At 51.9% G+C, this 26,828-nt stretch overlaps 1 protein-coding gene across 1 annotated transcript; it reads right to left on the minus strand.

Moving 5' to 3' along the window:
* Positions 1-5,805: 5,805 nt before the first annotated feature.
* LOC122382706 lies at positions 5,806-25,244 on the minus strand. Its single transcript, XM_043368388.1, has 12 exons — positions 24,881-25,244; positions 21,888-22,040; positions 16,989-17,156; positions 15,213-15,390; positions 11,828-12,072; positions 11,421-11,538; positions 10,908-10,989; positions 9,684-9,774; positions 9,076-9,366; positions 8,668-8,837; positions 8,185-8,374; positions 5,806-7,899 (listed from the first exon to the last, which is right to left on the minus strand). Exons 1-12 carry the CDS (start codon positions 24,881-24,883, stop codon positions 7,636-7,638), a joined length of 1,953 nt encoding a protein of 650 aa, XP_043224323.1. The 5' UTR covers positions 24,884-25,244; the 3' UTR covers positions 5,806-7,635.
* Between the last annotated feature and the right edge of the window lie 1,584 nt (positions 25,245-26,828).

A 26,828-nucleotide genomic window follows, 5' to 3' on the forward strand; every position in this document is an offset into this window, starting at 1 on the left:
AACACATGCGCCGGAGCGCGTCCTCCCAATAAAATTTTCGTCCCGATCTTCCGAAGGCGCTATCGGGTCGTGGAATCGAAATATCCGTTCAGGGTCATGTGTCGCCGGATGGCTGGAGACGGGCCGCGCGGGGCGCGGCGGGCTCATCACCGCAGCCCGTCGTTTCCTTGTTGGTAAGTTCAATCATGGCGGTATCCGTATCACCTATGCTCTTCAGGTGGATTCGGTCGAGCTTGCTCGGTTTTAAACCATTGAGAAAGTGTTGATGAATAAGTTTTTCGTCCAGTTGGCGGATGGGCTCGTCCTGGGACTGGGTAAATGTGGCCAGGTTTTATACGCCAGCGATTTCAGTCGCTGCGCGTAGCCCCGGGCGGTCTCGGTATCGCCCTGCTGACAGCTCGTGGGCTGCAGCAGGTGCGCCACCGGCTCCGTGAGCTTGCGGAAGCGGCTCATCAACCCACGTTTAAAATTCTTCGACAGGGGACCCAGTCTAAACACATCAGGGCCCACCTGTTGCCAAATAAAAGTTACTCTACAATGTCCGCCTGCCACCCGGGTGTATTAAACTAAGCGGCCCGTATGATTGTTCGTTCACGTTCACCGTGTATCAGCCCGGCATCTGTCTTTACCCAATTCAAAGATTTGGTTCACATTCCCGTTACGCTGTATTTTCGACTCGTATGGGCCACTCGTAAATCATATGCTCACCTTCTTACGCTCACACACACTACTCGCATTACACTTCCAACCGCACACTCATTTACGTTACGCGCTGCGCCGATGTATGCAATTTAGATGGGACCGTCCTGGTTATAAACGGGAGTGCCCACCGCTATTTGCGGCCGGTCGGAGAGCCAAATAAGATCCATGACACATGTTGGGGACTTCCGCAGCGCCCGGGCGCTGCAGCATTAATTTAGGGGGGAGGGAAAAGTTATCTTACCGAAAGGTGTTGCCCCGACGACACCGCACTGGCAAATGCCCCGAGAGACGGGCCCGCGAGCCCCAGGTGCCGGCCAGCCGCTGCCTTTCACCCGGCGGGCACGCCTTTCCCGCCGGAGGCTATCATACGGCGGACTGGCCTTACACGCACTCTGGTACTCCGGCCCGCCGCTCCTCGCCGATATGCTCCTTGCGCTGAATTTTGCCCTTACATAATAATACTCCCTCCCACGGACGGTCAAAAAGGGTCCCCTTACTCCCCTTCCTGGGCCTTCCGGGATCGCGCCACCAGGTGGCGGTGGTGGCGGCTGCGGCGGCGGTTCGTGTGCGCGGGTGGTGCACCGCGCGCAGCCGCCCGTACTGCCGCGACTCTTGAGTGCCGCCGGGCTCGGAAACACTTGTCTTGAGTCTGAGGTTGACCCGTTTATATGTCACGGTCAGTCATACGAGTATATGACAGTCTATTTTTCCATGTCAGTTTGTTTTGCGAACGGTGGCAGAGGGGTGGTTTCGGCCCGGTGAGTTCCTCTTCAAGGGAGGCTAAAAACCGAAGGAACCCCTCTTCCTCGACCTCATCGTCCCAATCGGGCGTGTCCGGCCAGGGCGACGCACATTGGATAATCTGCCCGACCGGCTCCTCGCCCCAAACGGGCTGAGTCGGGGACATCCTGTATTCTTCTGTCTCCGACTCGAGCTCCGTAGTCGACTCGAGCTCAGAGTCTACGTCCTTGTCATAATTGTCGGGTGCTGATGGCGGGGTCGGCGGCGGCGTCGGTCGGGACCAGCGGGTACCGCCGTCACGGGTACTCTTCCATGGCCGAAGGGGCCGCTGAGGGTTACCTCATACCGCCGCTCCACCATCCTGGCCAGTAGAGGGCGCACGTGCACCTCTTGGCCACCTTCATGGGGCGCAAGACGTAGCGGTCCGAAACCTTTCTGTACACCCTCTTCCACCTGCGAAATGTGAGTGAAATATGAAACCAAGCGACATGGTGATTTGGAACATGAAACATAACGACTGTCTATATGACGTTTTTGCATTTTAACATGGACACAAGGTGAATTTGTGTGCTTTCTTGGCAGCCATTGCATATTGATTGTATTACGATGTAGCAGATGAATCATGAACCGCGGTTCTGCCCTCGGGGAGGTGTTCGCCGGGCGGCCCTCTCATATTACGTGGCTCTGGCTCTGTTCCACCTGAGGAACCACTTCCGGTGGTGTGTATCGGCGTCATGTATTGGAGCTGATGGTTCCCCGGCGTGAAAGGATATCCCGACTTGGAGGATAGCCTCATGGAGAAGGGGTCATTCCCTCATGGATGGCATGTATAGTGGATCTTTTCATGTATCGATGCATTTTTTTCTTCATGATGAGCTGCCAGCTCCACTGCCTCCTGAAAGTACGTCACCCGACGCTCATAGATTGGTGGACTGAGTGGGGGCGGTAGACCCATCGTGAATTGTTCCAAAGCAATGTGGCTAAAAAGGGCTCTTTGCGTTTGCTTTTTTTCTGGCGTCGGTGTCATTAGATAGCTCCGGGTAGGCCAGGCGAGCCAAACGGCCAATTTGTAGGGCAAATGCTCGCGCCGGGGTATTGCGCCCCATCCTAGCCTGTTGAATTTGGCTAGCCAGTCGGGCAGGGTCTGTCTTACCGCCAAACTGGGTTAAAAGCGCCCGCCTCAGCACGAGCCAGGTGTGCTCCGCACGATCCCGGCTTGATAAAGAGCTTCGCAGAAATTCCTGTGGAGCTCAGTGCTGGATCCAGGTGCTGGCTCCCTGAGGAGAAGACAAAACACACTCAACATATTAGGTAGCTCAGCTGGTATTAATAGGTGAAATAGTTTGTGAAATGGGCGTGAGGTAGCTTCGTGAAGCAGCGTTAAGGGTGGTCTTTCGCAGTGGGCACCTGCCTGTAACCAAGGCTTAAGGTGCGGCAGCCTTTTCTCTGAAATGAAAAAAAAAGAATTCCTGTGGAATAGGCATATTACAAGTTTCACAGACACATGAAGAAAAAGCATGCTACTCGAATGCAGCAAGAATAGCAAAGTATAGCTGGACAGGCACAATGTTACCCGCTGTACGCACAGTGAAGAAAACACTGTCGCGCCACTCGGGCACAACAGGTCCTGACTGGACTGGGGAACCCCCGGTACTCATATCACTGCGTGGCGAGGTCGAGGAAGAGCACTACTCCGGCCGTGTCGAGTCGGGAGAGAGCCGACTAGAGTCACGGCTCAGCCAACCTGAGCCGTGCGCGAGCGTTTCCACGGCTATGTGCGCGCCTATAGCCTCCTCGGCGATATAGCGCACCGCGCCGTGAAGGATGCGGTGCGGGGCACGGTTAATCGCTTACAGTTTTGGTGACATGACGGTAGTCCACAAATATTCAAACATAGGCATGCACGCCTGACATAGTCATTAGTCACGCCTAAGTCGATCCCCCGTCACGGCCAAACGGGGGTTACCGACGTCGAATCGGCCAGTAATGGAAAATTCACTCGGATTCGCGACGCGTACGGAACGGAACTGATAAATGTGAAAATTTTCACGATGAATGGGAAACTCGAGGACTTCGAACTGTGGAGAGACTCCATTTAAGTATCCGAAGGTTGGGACTTTTCAATTAAGAACAATCTCGGCCCCGTATCCATAGGGATGTAGATGTATTAACACGCGGTACGTGCTTCCCACCATACTCGCCATCCCGCGGCGGACGAAGATCGCCCCGGGACGGTGCAGCACCTCACCTGGGCCTGCTACGACCAGTAGCAGGGGCGCCGCCAGCAACATCGCCGACCCCAGACCGATTCGGGCCATCTCGCGTCACAGAGAGCCGGAGTGCAACGCTGCTGTTCCTCCCACCTGTCCCGCCGCGACCCGACTGGCTGACGCTATGTGCGGCATCAGGGCGAGTACCTGTCCGGTGGCCGCCTTTCTCGGTCCGGATTGCGCCCAGGGCTTCCTCTCTGGCATAGCGGCGCGTTGAATCTTCCTTCTCTTCGGTAGGCGAGCTTGTTTTCACAGTGCTGTGGCTCGGACACTTTCGGTAGAGTATGAGGAATTAAACTGCTTACGAGTTCAGCCCTTGTTGCGGCTGTATTGATGGCACTGGGTTACAGCAGTACGCAGACACACTCTGTCGCCACCGGAGACTGCCCGCCCGGCCGTAACGGCACCTACCGGGGCGGCAGGCGGTTCACGCTGCTGGCTGCTGCGTCGGGCAGCAGCCAGCGCTACCTGCACTCGCCTCAACCTTTCGTAGCACCTCAAGTCACAGGGCCGAGATGGTGCCGTCGCGAGTTGGATGGTCAGTTAAGGATATCTTGGTGCTTCTGTCGATCCAACGTGGATCGTCCCACCCTCTCGGAGCACACTGGTGAGGGCTTCTGGTGCGTCGGCCGCGGGGAAGGGTACTGAACTGCCGTCAGCCTCCCTCCCGGTTCCCCCGTCCCTAAAACTGTCCCCGTCTACGCACCCCGCCGCGGCCCGTTGGCATAGCGCCGCGCACAGCTGACGCCCTCTGATCTGCGGCCCATCCCGCCTCCAGAGACCGAGGTATTCAGGTCACAGCAGGGGGCTGGGTTCAGTAATTACGGTGCGGGACCTCGAAAACATGGATCTAACGAGCGGCCGGGGACCTGACTGAGACCCTCTCTCTGCGCTTCACAGGCGCTCAGGCTCATCCCACCCCGCAAGATGCGCCCGGCCGCCGACTTTGGCGTCGGTCGGCGCCGCCACTCCCCCCCCCCCCCCCGTCCTCCTCGTGCCCCTAGATAACATCTGTCTGTCAGCGCCCGTTGGTCATGGGGGTGGTATGATGTGGGGAATACAGTGAGGGCGAGATTCGTTGGTCTTGACTTGCAGCTAAGCTGTTATACCTTATGTAATGACGTGTTTAGGCCATACTGTACCGCTGACTCACCTTACAAGCTCAGCGGCGCTGAGCATTGTAAAGATGTACGGTGTTGACCGTCTCTAGCCTGCAGTGATGTATAGCCGATTGTGTGCTAACGTGCGGGCATTAGTCGTCTTTCGTCGTCGATGTAACGACATCGACAGTTGTTAGCGCTCGCAGTCTTTCGTGCGATGAAGGGTATTATTCGCAATCGCAATCGCATTGTCACATGTTATCGATGTGCGTTGTTCTGTACTGAACTCAATCTCGATACTCGAGTTCTCGTCATAGGTGTTACCTGTGGCTGCTAATGTACATGGTGTTCTGTTTGTTTTGTCTTTATAATAACGAGTTGATATTGTTTTTATTGTCTAGCGTGTCAATAAAATTCAGCGATTTACTGTTACCCAGGGATATAGCCAGGGCCATTGTGGTGTTTATGGTGTGTTTTAATCGCCGATTGTTGTGAACTAATGAATCTCGTTGCTCGTCACTTGTGGCAGCTTCATGCCGATGAGCTTTTTCGCTGGTCCTTCGTGGGCCGAATGTTGGCCGGTCACCCCAAATACAGACCTAAGAAAAACTACCACTTTGTGTTTGTACTAAGGGAGTGAAAGATCTGTCCGCTCGCAGTCACGGCGGACACGTTGAAAGATCGCCTACAGAGCTGATGTTAGTTTCCTCACGGATTCAGGGTCAGGCGAGAGATGGCTTAGTGAAGGCACGTCGCTCCCTACCAGTACCGAACCCACTGGCACTGAACATGAGCCGGATGTCATACCCCTAGACCACGAGGATGAGCTCCAAGTGATGTAGTTTTCCCTCAGCAGTCACTTCGCGGTCTGCCTATACAACACATTGGCTGAGACCTCCCAATCATAACATCTCAATTCCACCAACTGACTACTGGCTAACTTCATTCTCCCCGAACACAGCCACACATACCCGTCACCTACAAACAATAGCTATCGTTCAGAAAAAAATATGTATTCTCATGCATTGCCCGAGCCCACTCGTCTGAAATCACAACTCGTTTGTCATTAGCACCTGTGTCTGAAGGGGCGAGCCAGATCGCCCACCAGACAGAAAGACATGCTCCGAGGGGGGCAGCGCGCGAGTCGGCAGTGTCTGTTGTCTCAGACGGCCCCAGACAGCCGAGTCCAGCCACAGCGCGACCCACACGGCATCAGAGTATATCCAACACAGTCCCCAATCAACTCGACATGATCTTGACGCACACTCGCTCTTTCAATCATCACCAGATTCACATTGAGCTTGCATCCACACACTGACTGAATCCTGTCCCTCGGCGCGCTGACTTCAAGATGGATATACTCCGATTCTGTACCAGTCGACAAGTCATTTGTTCCCTCTCATTCCATAGGCTTTCACAAATAAAAATATGCATCATGCGATTCAACAGTAATCAGTCCCATCCATCCACCACGTACTCTTTAAAAACGGGCAGTTGCTCTCGACGACCTACCAATACAAGAACAGCAATAAATAACGCAAGACAGACCCTCGATGCTATCAGGTTCGCTCGTAGTTCGCTGTGGCAATGCACATGTGCGCACGATCGGCAACCCCTACAATCGACCACCGTGACTCATCCGAGAACTAGACACCGCTGATCGAAGACTACAGGACTCTTGTACCGAAATTCTAAACGACACGTGTAGTACGAGACGCCACGTACAGCACTAGACACCACGTGTGGCATTAGACGACACGTGTAGCACTAGGCGCCTACCCACGACAGTCTGTCGGTCTAGTCTGTACCAACCCCTCTAAAATCGCGGCCCGTGTCGGTTGGTACTACAGAATGCTCCTCAATTACTGGCTGATGTAAATGGCATCCGTGCCGTGGCGGCTCGGACGTTGAGGTGTAGGAGAGAGAGCGGGGAGGAGGGTAGAGTGACGGGCGCCCGCCGTCCGGCAGTGTCCAAAGATCACCCACTGAGCTAGCACGATGCTCAGACCGCGCCGGCAGCTGACGGAACCCACACGAACCGCTAAAATGACAGCCGAAGCCGCTACATTACCATGTCCGACGAAACACGAGAGTCCGTCAGACAGCCAACCGATCGAAATCGAACACTGACGTGAAAAAGTCCCAGAGAAAAGGGCTGCCAATACCGTACGTATTCGGCGCTACAATGGCCGGTGAGGTCACGATCCAAATCAGCCTCAGACCATTCCGACCGCCGACGGTTCCACACCAGCAGTGCATATTCGTACCCCTCGCCAGTCGACCGTCAATCCGTTTCGTACAGCAGTCGGCAGTGCGTGTGTCAAGAGTCCCTCTGTTCCATCGACCAATCGTAACAAAACAACACAATACCAACACACGGCTCCGTAGCACTTCCCTCGTAACTCCTCTCAAAGTCCATCACTGCACTGGACCGACCCGGCGATCACTCAAGAGTTGTACCATTCACTTAGAGGCAGCACTTTACGGCGGCTCGCAGCGGCAGTGTCGGTCTCCTGGACTCACGTGACCTCGGGTCAGGTCAAGTCACTGACTCCACGACCTCGGTTCGGGTCAGGCCGGGTCAAATCACTCCCACATTGCACTCGGTGGCACCTCACCAACACCGTCGGTAGGCAGCGTCTCTTCCTCACCAGTCTCACCACAATCCACCTCCTGCCTTCACCGCGTCACCATCACCAGTCACCTTCCTTCACATCACCACGACTTTAAATCACCAGAGGCGACTGGCTGGGACGACTGGCGAGCGACGAACATATTCGGCTCGGCGACTATAGCGACCTCTGACTCCCCTCTCGCTCGCCTCACCCAGTGGGCGGCGGAATCTGCAGCATATGGTCCACATCCTGACACGTTCCCTCGAGCCGCACCAGATGGCGCCAGCCGCTGCTCTTCAGCCACAGTTTGAGCTGGCCGGAGAACGCTCCCGCCTGCTCCGGGCAGAAGTAGACGTACATCTGTACGTATCGCTGCGATGGTGCCATCATGTGACCCTCGGTGAGGTCCATCAGAGTGGATTCGTTGGGGCCGGCTACTACCTTGAACGGACCGGAGACGCGGTACTCCACCTGGAAACGGGGAGGGGACGTTAGAACAACGGAGTGACAGACGATAGGCGGTACAGCAAGGGCACGGGCAGACGATAGTCACGTGATAATGAGAACGGTGCGGCAACGAATTAAGATGAAGCTGAAAAACGTTCTGATGGATCACACAAAATGGACTGACATCAACATTAGTACTGCAGCTGACACTCGCTTATCAAACGTTCATCACAGATCAATCAAATAACTTTAAAACCGCTGGGAGGGAAGCCAGACAGCTGCCCTCCCACTCCAGCCCTCAGTGCTCACCGGCAGTTCGTCCCTCATCTTGTTGGTGATCTCCAGTTTATGGCAGATGGACCAGTGCCGGAAGAAGAGGTAGTCCTGCGACACGTGCAGCGGCGCCGTGATCAGGTCTGACTCGTCCTCACCCTCGTCCAGGATACTGCCGCGGCCAGAGACCTGCACGGGCAGCGTGTACACCACCATCGGCTGACCACTGCCGTAGAGAAAAGAAAAAGGGACATGGTCAGAAGGGCCAGAAGCGTCATGGTCAGAGGTCACAAAGGCTCAGAGGGCATGGTCAGGCCAGACAGCATTGTAGATGATTGCGAATTAGCACGCAGTCTTCCAAAATCGACCTAGGAACGCAACACCACTCCACAGAACCCCAACCTAATGCCACTCACACACCCAGCGTTCACCTTCTATGCACTGTTTCTGACTCACATTCCTCTGCCCTTCTCATTCACTCAACCCTTCCCTCCTCCTCCCACCACCACCACTACTCACGGCGCCTCCTTGGCGGGCTTGCAGAGCAGCTGGAACAGCTGGGTCAGCTGTCCGGGGTACGGCGGACTGAACGTCACCTGCAGCGTCAGCGTCTCCCCGGGGCGCACCGAGTCCTCCTTGGGACGCATCTTGAACACGTCGTAACCGCACTTCACCATCTGGTTCACACCCTGATGGCAAGGAGACGGGGCGATAGGTCAGCGGACTCTTAGGGGACGATAGGCGAACAAAAGAGAGGATATAATGTTGGAAGACAGAACAAACTTCAGTAAAGAAACAAAGTACTACCATACCACGATGCCATAAAAAATACTCCAAGTAGGCCTGAAAACCCAGCACCACAAACCATCAGCTATTACACAGCTGTCACATAAGTCTACACAGCAGTCACACCATGACGCCACTCACCGTGATGAGGTACGGCATGCTGTACCCAAAGATGTTCCACTTGATGACCTCCTGGCTCAAGTTGGTCAGCTGGATGGACAGCGAGCGGGGCGTACCGAGCGGGGTCCTCGCGAACATCAGATGATTAGTCGATATGCGCAGTTTGGCCTGTCCCCGCTCGCTGATGAGTTGCTGCTGGCCGGGGGGCCGGGGCCACCATCCGGTGTCGGTGGGGGGACCGCCGGGCCGCGCCACCGGCACTGGTACCGCCGACAGCGGAGACGCAGAGCGCTTCGTCAGCTCCAGCGGCGTCTGGGAGAGCGAGGGAGGGAGGCCGGTTAGTGCGTGGGCTTAGCCGACAGTGGCTAGTAACGCATCGATATTAGGCATGATCAGAGTGCATTAGGTACAGTACCTAGTACCATGCGTAGTAACTACGCATGGTACTTCAACAACTGATATGAACAACAGTGAAGTGTCTTGTCTGAATAGCATAGCGCTATACAAGATCTGGACGATGGACTATAAGGGTCATCGGAACGTTCCCTTTACCAGACTGGACATTATCACGTGTATAAAATTGGCCCACTACCCCACCACCCCCTTCCCCTGGAACCACCCCAGCTCACCGTCTGCCGCTGCAGCTGTTGCAGCTGGTCGAGCGGTCGGGTGGGAGCTGCCGGCTGCTGCGTCCGCGGCTGCTGCAGCTCCACACTGGGTCTGAGGGACACGGTAAGGGCATGTGGTTACAACACGATCACAGGGTCACACAGGACACACATCACACGGGGCCACATACAGAGGAATACGCGAGATGCATCGACACAAGGAGTACACGGTCACAAACACGGTGTCAGATGGGTCACGCTGGATATACGCTCATACACAACGTCATGGGTTAAACACTACCTAACTTCACCTGTTTGTGGATAATTTGTCTGTTGGTGATGACAAATACACAAAACAAGCAAATAAACCAAACAGGGCATATGATCACAGACAGGATCAGTCATACACCGAGTCGCTAGCACATGACATACGGTAACATAGGACACATTGGTCACACTCATGCCTGAAGGGTGAGAGGGAGGGACAGTCTGAAGGGTAAAGTGACGGAAAAGCCAAGTCGTAGATAGCAGAGTGCAGAGCGACCACAGGGTAGAGGAGCGGAGCGGCCCGGAGATTCATCTGTCACCGGTTGGCTCACGGAGAAGGAACTCTGCCGCCGCTGGCCGTGACAGGACCGTCACGCCAATCCTGGGTCACGGCACAGTCACGAAAGGTGAAGGCGGCGCAGGACTAAATGGGAAGGGTGCCCAGACATGTAAACGTGATGCAGGGAACGGGTACCCGGTACGGACCGTTGATCCAATGTCAGAGGTTGGGGTCGGGGGATACCGGTGCTATGAAGACTTTACAATACCCACTACCCAGCTGATCAGGGCAAAACGAAAACGCAAAAGGAAGGAAACAACGTAAACAAGAAATTTTAAGCCATGTACAGACAATAATAAGTTTTGTGGATATTCCATAACGAGCGCCCCACAAAACAAACAAAGACTATAACAAGTGATACATGTAGCATATGGCATATAATCTTATATAACGATCGTTCCACGAACACACTAACCTCATTTAAGTTTCATCTCTTATTAATCATCACCACTACACTGCCTCAAACTCCCCCAGAGCCGTCTGCCCTTCATCCTATAACCACAGACATCCGCGGCTTTTAAAGACAGCTTTCCCCCTTCTCCGAACTCAGAGCAGGCAGTACTACCCGCGCCCTACCCTATGCCTCGCCCGGGCCAGTTAAGTATAAGGGGAGGGGACCAGTCAGCCCGCGCTCCTACCTGCTGTAGGGCGTCGACATCTCGTGCGGCTTGGGCTGCGGCGGCGGCAGCTGCGGCGCCTGCGCCGGCGGCCGAGGCAGGTCTGTGGAGGGCGCGGGGTTGTTCAGATCAGCTGCACAAAACAATACAGTCACATAGAGTTCGGTAGAGGCCCACGCTACAGAGATGGGGGCCATACTCAGACGCTGGGTACAATCAACAACCACGGAGGCAATATGTGACAAAATACAGCCGTAATCGTAACGCCATATGTGGAAGGCTTTTGGTGTCAATACATACATACATACATAGATACATACATACATACATACATACATACATACATACATACAATAAAACAAATTTATTTAAATTGTTATGCCGGTAACAATTTACAACCGATACGAGCATGAGCGATCCACTAAAATCATTCGGAAAACGCTGAATAGCAGCATTCTTCATCCCCACCTAAGCTTTCCAATAGCAGCGAGGCACGCTCAGAAAACCCATGAACAGATTCTCAGGAGCACTCACATTTGAGAGGCAGCTTTGTCTTCTTCATGTTGGAGTAGAAGATGTCCTCCATTTTGTCAATGGACGCTTCCAGCGAGGAGCCGGCCTGGTTGTCCTGTGATTCCCCGTCGTACGGTGCCTGTGGAGGCGCGGGACAGGTCAGGTCAGGCTGGGCTAGGAGATATTCAGTAAGACGCGCCACTAACAGCAGCTAACACAGGCCAATGCAAAGTCACAATGTCAGTCAAAAAGAAGCATATAACAGTGACTGTCGACGCTTTGGAAAATGTGTAGAGCTTGGGTCTAGGATACCTCTCCATTACCGTCCCTCTTCCCCCCCCCCCCCCAGTTTTTCTCTCGTCCCGTCTCCCTCCCTTCGTCATCCCTCTCCTTCCCTGCCTTTCTTCCATCTCCCCTTCCCCTCATACCTGAAAGTTGACGCTCCTCAGGTTAACGGGCGTGTGCGGACTGGGCGGCGCGCCGGGCGGCCGCCGGCGGAGCTCCTGTCGCAGTGTCTCGTCACCGCTCAGAACCAGTACGGCACCGACGTCCTGCACGTCTGAGACGGGCGGCGTGACCACGCTGACCTGACGCGAGTCGCTCGGGCGCAGGATGAACTCGCTGGGGTGCAGGGACGCCTGGTGAGCCGGCAGCGGACGCTCGCAGCTCAGGTCTGGAGATAGAGAGGAGGGAGGGTGGTTAGGGCATGATGATAGCTTTACGGATCGTACAGAACGGTAGGATGGCATTCCGAGAAAACAGTTGCATCAGTGCAGCGACTGTCATCTCGTGTTTCCATCGCCGTTTGAAGGTGAATGATGCTTTTTGAAATGACGACAAAACAGGCCAGATAGCACCGTTCTAGTTAATGAATTATTGCAAGTGCAAGTATACCGCTCTGCGTAGGTTAAAAAGCGAAGTACAAAGACAATGCAACGGTTACGCGGAATGCAGAGCGCCGATCATTTGCAGAAGTCAGCCGGAAAATGGAGGATGGTATTATCAGCCACGCATCAGACTGCGTTCAGGCCAAAACAGAAACTGACTGACGTCCTCCCCAGCAATCGATTATTGTAAACAGTGAGTCGAGAATATTACTACCAGAAAAAGAGTCAAACAATGACAGTGATCACGTCCGTCATGATGGACACAACCGTGATTAAGAAATATAAAGTTATTGACTCTCATTATCTGATAAAGTCAACTCTATATAATGAGTACGGGTCTTCAAGAATGTGACCAGAACATCAATGCAAGTTTCATATCCAATGTAAAACTCAGCTCGAAAACACAAACCAAGCGAGAGACGAACATCTCAGCCCCACTCACAATCGACAAACAGATCCGGCAGCAAGTCATCCTGCAGGGGTAGCCCCGTCAGAGGGGAGCCACACCCGGGCGGTGGCATCCCGGCCATCCTCCCCACCCGGCGTCCCGGCCCGGCTGTCGGTGGAGGGCGCCGCACAGAGGTCAGGTCACCACGGAGACGGACGGCGGTCTTTTCGGGCTATAGATGAGTGAGGTGGGCAGGCTGAGTGGTGGGTTCTTTGGGTCACACCGGCGCACTATGACGGTTTGTGGGAGAGCACAAGTTTCTGATAATCACACTGTTCCAGAGTCCACTTCCCGAGTCCATAACAGGTACACTGAGGTCTCTGAGAATGGCATATCAAACTTCAGGACGCAGATCTTCCTTTTCCGTCCACAATTCAATTCAATATCTGTTCAAGGACAAGCGTCCATCAGCCATTAGCCACTCGTCATTTTCTCCGTCTACAATCAAATCGTCCACCGCCCACCGTCCATCGTCGATCCTCCACCAGCTACCGTCCACCTGTTACACTCCTACAGACGACTTTCTCTTGTCCACCGTCTCCGGTCAACAATCCACCGTCCGCCGTCCACTCCCGTCCACGGCGGCCGTCCCGGTCCGACGCCGGGCAGCGCGGTGCGGCCGACGGGGCGCCGGCACCCGGGCAGCGGCGCATCTGTCCGTCCGAGACGCCGGGAAAACGTCGTAGGCTTCCCTCTGAGCACGCCACCGACTAGAGATGCAACACTCCATTATAACGGTGTGTTGCAAAAGTATATTGTTTGTCGGTTAACTGCAGAATACACATTGCTGGTCAATAACTACGCATGTGCTATGAGAAGCTAGAACGGGGATACTAAGGCGGCAATGAAACCCAAACTAAAGCAAATGTCGATAACATTCCTAGGTTCACTAATGCCTGTGTATGTCGCTGGTGAGAAATTTCAGAAAGCTGAGGCTACAGTAGCAAGCGGCCCGCTATGCGCTCTTGCGAAACACAAACCTGTCCGACACAGGAAAGACACCATCAAGAGTAGCGATAAAATCTAGACGTTCACGCCTCACTATTCAAGTTTTACCTCTTCTCACTTCACAATCACCTTTTCACCTTCACATCGTATCACTTCAGTAACTAAGAGAAACAGAGAACGACCACGCACTCTTCAGGACGGATCCGCCCGGACTAGCAGTTCGTTCCCCTATTGTCGAGTACGTCTCCAGGCACGTGCTAACCGGCCGTGGCGTGCTCAACTTTGGGGAATCCGAGACCGAGTGAAGCGATAGACACCCATCAAACGGAGCCAGTTAGGAACACAACCGCAACAAATCCGGGCTATCAGATGCATTCATAGAATCGCCCCGTCAGGAGTCGCTTTCCCGGAGGGCTTTGAACCTTTCAAGGGCGAATCTCAGTCAAGAAAGTGCTTTTAAGCACTACACCTTTTTAACGAATGCATGCGGTTTAAACAAAGTTTTTTATCGTTACGATAAAGTATAAGTTTCAGCGTGTGTCACGTAAACTTAGCAAACCATGGCACAAAGGACAGAAGGTCTCTCTAACGCGTAGGTATGCCTCTCGTGTCCCACACTCAGTGTCTAGATAAGAGAGCGGCCTGTCCGATCACACACGAACAAAGATCGAGCCCGTCACGGTCACGGCCAAGTTCAAGAGCACTAGTGACGGGCCAGGCAGGATACAATAAAAACTACAGACACAATGTTCACCCCAGTTTAGACATCAATCAGCGTAAACGAACATACGATCTGCTGGCTGTCCTCTGCTAAGAAACGGGGAGACACGCACGATGTTCTGTAAAACTAAATCTCGGCTAAAAAGCAGACGAAGCCGAAAATGTCCACAGACACGATCTAGACTGACTGACACGGAGTTCAACACACAACAGCGTAGGCCCTAACCGGTATAGGCCGTAATGCCGCGTTCAAAATGGACCAGAAATGTCCCGACGCTAGGATCAGGACTGTCATAAATGAAGAGATTATGACAGAGTTCAATGATCAAATGTGAAATCTTGACACATCCCTGCTCGTCGAGTCGATCTTCGCAAAATCATCCATAGGCTGTCGCTCTATATGACATAACAATACAACAAATGTATAATGCATCCCACAATAAATCATATCTACCGTCAGTGCAGACACTAGACCAACCATAGATTTTGCAACACAACGTGAAGTTTTAACACATAAGCCAAACAAAATAAACATGGCACTACTCATCCTGCAACCATATTGGGTTCAGGTCGCCTTCCTCACCAATAAAAGCGACACACATTATCATTCAGCCTGCACAGATCCAATTCGCCAAAACTTATCTTTTACCTCATACACAGCCAAACTACCTCCCCCCACCCCAACCCATCCCATCCACCCAGTTCAACTATCCACAGGACCCAGACGCCAGGTCACGTCCACCCCACCCCTTCCTCTGGCATACCAGCCTCCCCCATCCCTCTCCCGCTGTTTCCAGTCCCCTCACCTACCTGTAAACGCCAGCAGTTTGATATAGGCGGCCCGCTGTCCGATGTTAGCGATGGAGAAGGTAGCCAGTCGCGTGCCGCCCGGTCCGGCCGCGTTCAGACTCAGGCACGGCCGGCCCGCCTCGCGCGCGTTGACGTAGATTTGTACGTCCGAGGCTCCGCCGTAGCCGCTCAGAGGGATCTGGAGGCGGGGGAGGGGGCGGGGCGGGTCAGTGGGCCAGACAGTTGGCGGTATGGGCTGGAGACGAGCAGGGGACGCTGGGCAGGCGGGCGGGGCGGGATGGCAATTAGGAACGGGGCACAGCTGAATCGAGCAGAGGTCAGTGAGATACAAAATAGTAAGGGGAGGAGGTGAATGGAATGGGATGAAATACGATTGGCAGATGTGAGAGGGGATAAGAAGGTAGTTTATGATAGCGAGGATGGTGGAATGATGACGAGGAACAAGAGACTAAAGACGAGATCAATGAAACACCACAGGTCGATCACCACCAACAAGCACCAATAACAGTGGCGTCAAAAGAGCGATACCGGTTCCGATCACGACACCCACTTCAGCGCACCCTGGTGGCGGTTCCACCAACTACCGAGACTGACAGGGGTACGGAGGGCAGAGACCGGGCCCGGGGCCAACTCGCCCTCACTGCTCAGAGGGGCACAGACGTCAGACATTGACGGGCTCCCTCTCACTAGAGCCGCTGGATCTCTCAGACTAACAGATCCAGAATGGTCAACAGACCGCCCACCCGTCACTGGATTATTTATAAGTGTTTCGCCGGCTTCCGTTTTGAAATGAGAAGCAATGTGAAAGCGGGTCAGAGAAATCGGCTTTGCCGTATGGATTCAGGCAGCTGGGTTGTTCCCCGTGCAGGGACATGGAGTCATTGCAATATGATAAATAGGAAGGGGAGAATATCTGAATGTGTATGCTGGCATGAACCAATACTTGCACAACAAAGCTACCACACTTTAGATTGACGGAGAGAAATAGCAAATAGCTATTGGACATACCAGCACGTCAGTAAATCATTACACCACCAGAGCACCAATGCAAGCGATGGTAGAATAACGGTACATGAGTCGCCCACCCCTCAAAGGGACTATCCCACCTTCTAAAATGTTGTTAAAACCAGTTAAATTGTGCCCGACTTTATAGATTGGATGACCAGGAACACGGTTCTGGCATTTATCTTTCATTAAACATCTTAGGCTTCCCATATTCCAAACACAAACTTTCAAATATGTGACGTCACAGCCCAAAATTACCTCCTTCCCCAGGCCACATTACTGTCATAAAGCTGATTCTTTTTACTCTGTAGGCACCACAACAAAGTTCAGACCAAGTTTTAAGCGATTTTTCAACGAACAAACCCATTTAAATCAGAATGACTAAACGAGGTGACGTCACACTAACGGTCGCTCCATGTTGAAGATAGGGCCTTGTACAAGGCCCATTTTCAAATGAAGGGAACGAATTTCTACAACACCAAGAGGCCGCGGGGGTTGCATTGCAACCTAGATAGATAGTGGTTTCTGAACCTCGCCGCAAACTTGGCTATCTCAACTCAAACCCCATGTTAAAGGTGGGATAGTCCCTTCAACCATGAAGCGCTCTCGTTGTTTCCTTAGGTTTTAGGGCGCGTCAACAACGCGGAGCTCCATTGACAGCCACAGCATTGACAGCTACAGCTCAACATTGAGCTCCATGGACAGTCACAGCATTGAGAGCTACAGCTCAGCAGTCAGTATATAATTATTTCAAACCGTCCCGCGTCTCACCATAGCGACGTCCCTCCTCTCCAGCTGGCCACCTCCCCCGGTGCGGATCACCACAGTGCCCCGGTACGAGGAGCACGACGTCGGCTCGAACACCACGTTCACGTTCCGCTCGGAGCGCGGCGGCATGGCCACCTCCAGAGAGCTGCTCGGCTTCGGGAACGCCTCGAACTGGAATAGAAGGGGCGGGGGGGGGGGGTCAGGGCGGAGTAAAGGAGGAGTAGACGGGCAGAGAATAGGGCTGGGAACAGCACAGCTGATCACAAAACATGGCTGGACAGTGGTCACGGGGCACGGCAGGATATTTGCTCTGTGTATGACTCAATATTTAATAAGCACAATGCACATCGCGCGTTGCCCAGTCAGAGTTGGATATCAGAAGAATTGCGATATAATTATATTACCATCGTACCATGCTGCAATAATATGCCAGACTAAGAAGGCCCAGGCAACTTGAGCTGCCAGTAGTTTACGCAACAACCCAACTGACCCATTTACATACGCCGTAGGACCATGACCAAGCAGCTGTAAAATGACACGATAAATCAACACCATGACATATGACAGAAACAGCTGGCTAAATTCGGAGCTCAGTGTCTGCTGTTGATCATGTAACCGATAAAAGCTGGGTTCGACAGAGCAGCAATGTCCCGCGGATATAAAAGTTAGAACAGACAGGCGAATTCATACAGCGGGACATGAACGTCAGTATATCATCTTAAACTGCTAATGCAAGACGGTATCACATGACGAAAACGTAGAACGCCAATCGTCAATAACAGAAATGGGTAGGCGATGCTTGTTTTTGAAGTTCCGACCTCAACATCAAACGGTGAAATACTAATAATAGAGAAACAAGTTGACTTAAATATACCTAATAAAAAGTTTTTCTAGCAGCCACGATTCCCTGAATCGTGTCTAAGCTCACATTTGAATAACATCAGAAGACACAGTTGAAGAATAATAAACAGGGACGTCAAATGCGTTAGAATGACCAACAAATGAACGCTCGGGTTACACCGATCATGCAGTACCTACCTACTGCAATAAACCGCCAAGGTCATTTCCGTTCCCCACAACACGTCTCGGCACTGCTATTTAGTCAACTGTCTAACACCACCACAAAATACAATAAGTCGATGAGATTTGGTCGGGTTCCGCGTAAAAAGAAAAGAAAAATCATCAGGCGGATATTGATTCTCGGTGTTTTGCGGCAGAGTCCTTCCTGGAACCACGCCAATAGCTCCATCCAAAGAGGTCACTGATGGGAGCCGCGGCGGAAAGAGGAGAGAGGAGAGAGTACCGGAGGACTGGGGAGAGCTGCGGCGCCCCTGGGGAGGCGGCAGCATTCCATGGGGACGGCCGGCCGGTCGGCGCGGAGTGGCCGCGCCCGGCGGAGCCCCGTGCTCGAAGCAGCACGTGTGTGAGCTGGCGGAGCTGACCGCGCGGCGCGCCGGCCAGCCGCCGTGAACGGTGCCAAGGTCACGTCCAGACTCCAGGAGCGGGCCCCAGCAGCCGGCGGACCCATGAACCGCGCGCCGCGCCGAGAGGAGATGGCGCGCCGAGTCGCGCGCGAGCTGAGGTGGCGCGCTAAGTCGGGCCTGGTTGGTTTGTGGAATCGGCTCACCGAGCCGGGGCCTCACAATCAGGAAGGAGGACGGAGGTAACAGCAGGGCCCAGGGGAGAAACAAAGACGATGAGGATAGAGACCAGAACTCGCTGGAATGAGGGGAGGAGTCCAGAGAACACCAATGAAACGTGTCTGACTGCGACCGTATCGACCTCGTGAGAGATACCGCAACTGGCGAATATTTTGACTCAGCAGATCGGTTCATGACTGACGATAGTGACATTTGTCCTAAGCGATGAAATTGATGTGAAGCGTACTCCATTTGTCACTTTGAATCACGCATATAACCCTCGGGCCATCATGTTCACTGTTAATTATCTGGATTACAAGGATGGGCATTTGATAATAACTACTAACTAGCCCAAAATCGATGCGGCAATCCCTGGCCAGTATCCACCCAATAACAGGCAGGAAGCAATCCCACGCAGGTATTCCTGGCTCGCGGTCCCGTCGACGGTAAATATCGACTTTCTGCTGTCGCAATGCGCCATCAGCTGGCCTACTTTACCCACCGATAATGTCAGACCCCCATGGCATCAACAGAGCCTGCACAACGGTGCGGCTACATTATAGCAGCGTCGATACATGAGCAGCGCCGGCATAGGCACCGAGGCCAGTATAACTGTCATATATCGACACAAATATCAGCATTACCCATAACAGGGTCATTGGCAGTATCACTGCGCATAACCTTCATTTGTAGCATCATTGGGTAAGAGGGCTAACACCAGTGCTGACAGCAACAGACACCAACACAGAAGGCACCAGCACTGATACGGCACCAGCACCAGTAGCAACACTGCTGGAGGTCACTCCTTCCCATCCCCAAATATCCCACCAGCAGTCACCCGTTTCCGAAATCCTACATCATCCGCAGCTTTCTGCCGACACAGCCCCGGAAAGTCCGCACCCCACCGCTCTCTGTACCGCCGTATTCGTACTGAACTGACCGTGACCCTAATCTGGCGTGTCGTGGCGGGAGCTGCCACTGGGTTCCCCCACCCGGTGACCCGGCTGTGCGCCCGGTGACCCGACGTACCCCTGTGACCCCACGGAGAGAGGCACTGCTGATCCCGCGACCCGCTACGGAGACTAGCGTGGCAGAGACTGAGACGGTACAGTCCGCAGCGTCTATTCAGCTACAGACAGATAGCCCAAATATCATCGTCAAACGTGGTGATGACGATGATGATTTAGGGGTTGGAGCGTCTGAACTGAGGCGGTCATCGGTGCCCAAATGCAAATAAATCTCAGAGGTTCGAAACTACACCAGACTAAGAGAGGATGGGCGTGTCAGCATACCTATGCAATTGCAATATGAATGCTAAAGAGCAAACCACCTTATGTTGAAACTGGACAGACCAAAGCAGCATTGAGATTTTTGCAAAACAGAGGTTCCGAAAAAAAACATTATTACAATGCCTCATATACCAATGATTTTCCTACGACAGCCTACCGCCGAAATCTTTTCCCGCATCTCATATAACAAAACTTATGCAAACCACGGAATCGTGAGCGACAGATGAGCAACAGGGATCAGATTCGCGAGGAATTAGGTCGGCGTTGTACTTATACCGACAGCGGCCGATGATATACATCCGATGAGCCACAAAAACAAACGTGGTCGTCGCTCAGCGCACGTACAAAAAAAGGGGCTCCGATTACAAGAAAAACTTATCTCGGAGCTCATAACAGCATCCAACGGTGGGTGCTCATATGAGATAGCATTGCGTGTCAACAGCGTCAGGCATTACGTCAATGGTCGTACCCGCGATCACCTCGCTGCTTCTTTTATCATGCCTGTGAGGTGTATATTGTACAGACATAACATTATGACGTCATCACATGGATCTCAGCTTCAGTGTATCCACTGACTAGTGCCGAGATGACGTCACCTGACGTCATCACTCACACCTATCAACAGTGCCACCCGGCTGGGTGGGTGGAAAAAAGAATTACGCGGCGCGCAGCCAGCCGCCGACCCCGTGTCAACTGGGTCACGTGAGCCGCTGCACCGGCCAGCGGGCACGAGTATAACCGGCACGGCAGCTGGCCGGTGGACGCACCGCGCTGGCTCGCCGCCGCTGCGCCCACAATGCAGGCAGAATGTGCGCCGCGCGAGCCGCCACGCAACCCCACACGCGTCTGATGCAACTATTGCTTTTCATCACGGATTGCGGATTGCAGGTGAGCTGCTACGTAGGTAGTTAGACGCCAATGACCTGGACGGCTGGAGCTCTGGGTTGGCAGAGATGTACTGGAAACCGAAGCGCTATATAATCGGCCTATAATTATGAAGGTGATTCATTTACATAGTCATTCTCATCTGCCATGGAGCCTTAGTAGGTAGATCTTTATCAATAACTACGGAAGCAGTCCCTCACGAACGTTTTATCAGATTTTCTCATTCACAGAGTTGACACGTCGCAAGAAACCAGAAAAAAAAACATGCACCTTCGATGGCATCACGGTATGGGATCGGACTCGCTGTTCGGTGCCTTCAATTCCATTAGCAGCAGTTAGCGGATGGATCACATTGGCGCCTTATAAACCCACTGTCCGATACCGTCCGACCGTGCGGCGGCGGTCTGCGGTTTCCCCAGATCCAAACCTGGCAGATAACACCCGACCAAAGCCATTTCTGCGGTTAGATGCAACATATTGGTGCCCTTGACCGCCGGATGAACTTAGGGAAGCAGGAGCTTTGCGGGATTCCGGAATGAAGGTCAACGAGTTAATGTTGTTCATCTCCCCGGTGTTGCATTATGGGCGCAAAGCTTGGGGAACTGACAGCTGGTTTATATAACGTAATTTGCAACGCAATGTGATTAGGAACGTAAATATAATAAACGCCACAGGTGACACTTATTACGAACAAATCGTTCCCTTAGAAGTCTCCCCTTCCCACCCCACCTCACCATTCCCTTGAAACGAATACCTTCAGCGGCCTGGCGAAACCTTGACTGACATCCTCTACTGTAAAGCAAAGCTTCATGTTAGTATGTCGAGGTGAAAGACCTGGAACGGCACGACTGCCGACATAGGGCGTCGGCTTCCTCGAATACAACACCCTATAGGTTACGCTTCGGTGCTGATCGAAGTCGAAGGGAGCAAAGAGCCAACCAGCCGACCAGCCAACCAACCAAACAGCCTTCAATCCACCTACCTAACCACCTGTCCTATCCAGTCTATAAATCATACCACCAACCAGCCAGCCAGACCATCACCCAGCAATACAATCAACCAGCTCGCTATCCATCCCTTCATCCCACCTTGAAGTGCGGACTGTCCTGGATGGCCAGTGTGAGCTGCATGGTATCCGTGTCGGAGCCATTCTTGATGAAGAGCGGCTTCACGGCCCGACTGCCGGCCGGTACGCCGGGCCACACCAGGTGCTCGCGGTTCGTGTCCAGCATGGTCGGCACCTGAGGGGGAGAGGGACGTCAGGATGAGCCAAAGAGGCATGATAGGTCATAGAGACACACGTCGGTTACACTTCAGTCACGCATAAAGACAATATGACAATATGGTCATACACAGCCGAAGACACAAATTACGATAGTCAAAGAATGTTATAACCTTCATTACGGTCACGCTGACACATCGTCGTGCAGTCACATATGGTCACATTAACAAATTATGGTCATATACACTCATCGTGGTCACAAAGATACACCACGGGCACAAATCGACACACTAAGGTCACTGAGATCAGCTTTACATGCATGAACACAACACAAAACACGGCTACCCGTCGCATCGCATTACCATAACCAAATGGCGTAACTGAGTCAGAACGTAACGCACCAAGCTTGTCAAACGTCACAATGGAGTCGCACACCGTCACGACTGACGCACCACACGGGCAATACGTCACAAAAATGTGTGTGACGCCACTGGGCGTGACGTTTTACCGTATCAGGACGAGCCTGGCTGCGCGCCGGTGCAATGTAGGTCACTTCGTTGTTGCCGGGTTAGACAGTGCGATCGGTGTGGTAACAGGAATTCAGCGATATACATACAACCCAATGCCAGACTTCGCTAGGTCTCAGTTACAGCAACTGGTCACATGGTAGTCATAACATAAGTTCATAGAAGCATAACTTGTTTTGGCGGCTTAGGCGGTACCTATGGGGGTTGCAAGGTCATGGAAGTTGACAAACATTATGTGTGCACTCCAAGTTTTGTTTCGAATGGACTGATTTCGATTATGGGCCGGGGCGTTACACTGTCTTGAGATTAACGCAAATGTCCACGACTTGACAACGCAAAGCCCAAATCGCCTACGCAGCGTCCTGCTCGTGCCCATCATACATGCTCCGAGGATGTTGCCGCAGGCAGTAGTCTCACGAACGGGGACGTCACGGATGGGCCTCACTGACGGAAAACTCACGGGTTGGACGCCTCACTGATGGGACCTCACGAACGAGAACTCACGAATGAGGACCTCATGAACGGGGACTTCACGAGCGGGGACCTCACGGATGTGGACCTCACGGGCAGGGACCTCACGGGCGGTACATCACTAACGGGAACTCACGGTCAAGGCATCGCTTAGGTACGGACCGTGAGCGCAGTCCCACAGCCGCGCGGAAGCAGTGCCAGGACGCCCGAGTACACTGCCTCCGAGCACACGTGTCGTCCGTCCTAGTCAGCACGTGTCAGACGCTGGAAACCGGCCACCGTCCGCGGTCCGGCGGCGCCGCCGATACCGTTAACAGTTCCGGCGAAGCAGTTAGCGCCGCCCGACGCGTACGTCGGCGGATAGAGGGGAAGGAGAGAGGAGAGAGGATGTGGGGAGAGTTTCGTCGAAATTGATAACACAGGAATTGGCATTGTTTAATGGTTGACCCCACCTTATATAATTTCAGCTATGCTTTGTACTAAATAACTGACTGAGGCCATTGGGACTTATAAGTGGATCAATCAAATCCAGCATGGAATTCAATGGATGGAATCAATCCATGAGTTATAGAAAGAGGATCATTTCAATTCATCAACACCTTGACCAGCAGTTCTTCTTCAAATACAGTCCATGTAACAGAGCTGACAATAAATATAATACATTTATTGTCAGCTTAACTTAACTTAACTTATGTTATAAGTTTTTCTGTCCTGTATGTTGAGTTTTAAAGTCATTTGCATTTTGCACTATGATTCACATATTATGTAAATCATAGTGTGAAATGCAAATGACTTTAAAACTCTGCATACAGGACAGAAAAAAACTTAAGCAATTGTTCTAAGACAGGTTTACATAAAAGAACATAGGTTACATATTTAATTGAATGCCCTGTAGGCTGCAAGGTGCATTTCAATTTCCTTCATTACCTATCAATAACAGCGAACTTGCAATCAACATAGCCTTATAGCCTTATAGACATAACCAGTATGAATTTTAGCCCTATATAAAATTTAACAACTTAACTACCAATAAAAAGTCATTGCCTCACACTGGCAAAAACTAGCCAGACAAACTGGTACGAAAAATGAATGTATAAAACAAAGTTCAACAGGTTTTGAAACAAATTGCACATATCATATTATTATTGCACATAGAATTGTTGCTGTTGTAATTTAATTGCCAATTGCCACTCAAAAGCTTAGGAATGAATTTTAGCAAATGGTTTTGGGTTTCCATTCCATTCTCATGCTCAAAGCAAAAAACTTGAACATAAATTTACATTTGATTGAGCTGGCACACATTATTTCAATTCTCAGAACATGGTTTAAATTTTCAGAGGCATCATTGATCTAATCTTTGTCGGCGTTCATCCAGTTGCCCCAACCCAGGTCAACGTGAGGTTCCTGAAGCTGGAGTCACGACTTTTGATGTTGTGAGCATCTCAATCTGGATCTGGATGTGGCGACAGGCTCCAACATAACATTTGGAGACAAAATGAAATAGCTGTTTACCACTTTGCCCAGCTGCCGAAGGATATCTCAGTTCGTAGTCCACAATAAGTCAGAGCACACTGAAATTACATTGCAATTGTCTGGCAATATTGAGAGTACTCAAGCCTCAAACAATCATGCAATGCATGCTAAACTGATGTTAATTTCATGCGGTGTTGATAGAATTAGCAATATTTGACAAGAATTGCTACATTATTATTAAATCTATTGACCTACTTCAAAAGAGCGGGAGCAGACAGACAGTGGGAGGGGAAGCGGCGAAAGTAGCGCAGACAGCAACCACCATTTATCAGCGTATAAAAATTGAACCACACAAAAATATGATCTAAAAATAATTGTACGAACCTACCATTCACGTTATCCAATGGTTGAACCTCTTCCGGCAGTGCCAGCACTCAATTCACATGTTCAACTAGCCCCACACTCTCCTCGGACACCCGCCTCACCACTGACCCACTTCCACTGTGACGTCACGAACGGGGATCACGTTCACTTTCGCCGCCGGGCGCCGCTTAGCTGACTCAAGCTGAATCAAGTTGAACCAAAGCAGTCAGTTGACCCATAGACAGTAGTGTAGCCATAGACAGATCCGGTCTTAGTTCACCTTAAGCCTATAACAATGCACAATTCACAAAATAGTTGCGGGAAAACTGGCCGTACTGAAAAGACAACAGCCCGAGCATTGGAGCGCCCGTAACCGCAGTTGTGCTGCCACCTATGATGGTTCATTAGCGCGGAGTTTAGCCTTAGCAGAAAAGAGGACGCTGTAAATTATTACCACCGCAGTGTGCCTGGGGTTACCGAGTCCCGAACCGACTAAACGATCCGAACAATTTGATGGGCGCCTCAGGTTTGAAGGTTTTGATTATTTCGATTGATTCAGACAAAGAGAAGAGAGGATACAGGGAGACACAGGGCTGAAGGCCCCACCAGCTGGTGAGCCGCTTCCCGCAACTGTTGATACCTATTGAGCAATGCATGTTCCATCGGACAGAACGGGAAGGAGGATGGGGCACTCAACAGAATGAACAGATCAAACTGTCAGCCCATTTGAATGTGCCCTAATCATAAGCGTAGGAACCATGGGTGCAAGGGTGCAGCTGCACCCATAATATTTCTCCAGTGGGTGCAGACAATGTATTCTGCTCCCACAATAATCTGAACCAAAAACCCCTTTTCTCATCAACACTACTTCCCATGCAGCACGGCACATTCAGGATATGTTGCCTACTATCCATCTTTCGAAGCATTTGCTACTGTGATGGTCTTCAAAGCTTACATTTGTGCTGAAGAAAAAAAAAACTAAATGGAGCATGTGCAATTGAACACATACCGAACCGCGAACCGGTCATCGCGATGACCCACTGTCAAAATTTTTAGCCGATATCTTCAAAAATGGCTAAGTTGGCCGTTTTTACTTTTTGCGGTAGTAAATATTGACAATATTAACCCTCGCATGTGTGCGGCGTTTTCCAGCTTCTAACGTGTAGGGGGTCGGTCGGACCCCCCTGCCGTTCGGCCCCTGATCGAGCTAGAGCTTCGCGGAAAAAAACGAGGGTGCTGCCCGTGACGAGAGGAAGCCGATGATACCCAATTTTAAGGTCCTAGGTCATTGGCTGACCTTCCAGGTCAGGTCAATATTCCAAAAGTCTGGAAAATCGGAACCTGCTAGAACTGCGTAAAGTGAAGCTGTTATCGGGTTTTCCGGGGTGCTGCTCACGAATATCTTATGCTAGTTTTGATCACATATGATTTCTTCATGCATTTAAGCCAGATCGGGTCAGGTCAATTCAGGTCAACCATTAGGCGTCCTACCGGCTATCCATAGTAGGTGTCAACTACCACTGATGGCGTCGTAGCATGTTACGAAGGCACTAAAACTACTTCGGAAACGTTCAAATGGATGCTAAATTCGAAATCAGCCCGAAAAACTAGGTACCCTAGAAACATGTAAAACTCGAAAAAGTGAACCGAGGTCATCAAAGGTCAATGACCTGACCTGACCTTCAGGTGACCTTGACACCCACCGTGATGCATGGGACAACCATCATTTCACATGTTTGGACGTCTACAATCACAAAAAGACTGGAAACACGCGGATAGGTAATGTGAGCTGACATACGCCAAATCGCGATTCCGGCCGAACATGTTCTCTAGAATCAGGTCACAGGTCAAAGGTCTTTTGGGTCAGGGTCATGAAATTTTCAGAGTAAGTGTAAAACTGATGAACTCGAGGGTACTAAGGGTTTCGTCGCGATCGGCCGCTTTTTGCGTGAGTTATTGCAAAAAACATGAGG

This window comes from Amphibalanus amphitrite, unplaced genomic scaffold (genome assembly GCF_019059575.1).
Source record: "Amphibalanus amphitrite isolate SeventyFive unplaced genomic scaffold, NRLGWU_Aamphi_draft 000145F_arrow, whole genome shotgun sequence".
NCBI lineage: Eukaryota > Metazoa > Arthropoda > Thecostraca > Balanomorpha > Balanidae > Amphibalanus > Amphibalanus amphitrite.

Excerpts from the sequence above, each read along its gene's own strand:
- LOC122382706 (XM_043368388.1), bottom strand. Across the intron at positions 17,157-21,887 it reads AGGACAGTCCGCACTTCAAG|TTCGAGGCGTTCCCGAAGCC; the intron begins GTGGGATGAAGG and ends CTTCTATTCCAG. Across the intron at positions 12,073-15,212 it reads CAAACTGCTGGCGTTTACAG|ACCTGAGCTGCGAGCGTCCG; the intron begins GTAGGTGAGGGG and ends CTCTATCTCCAG.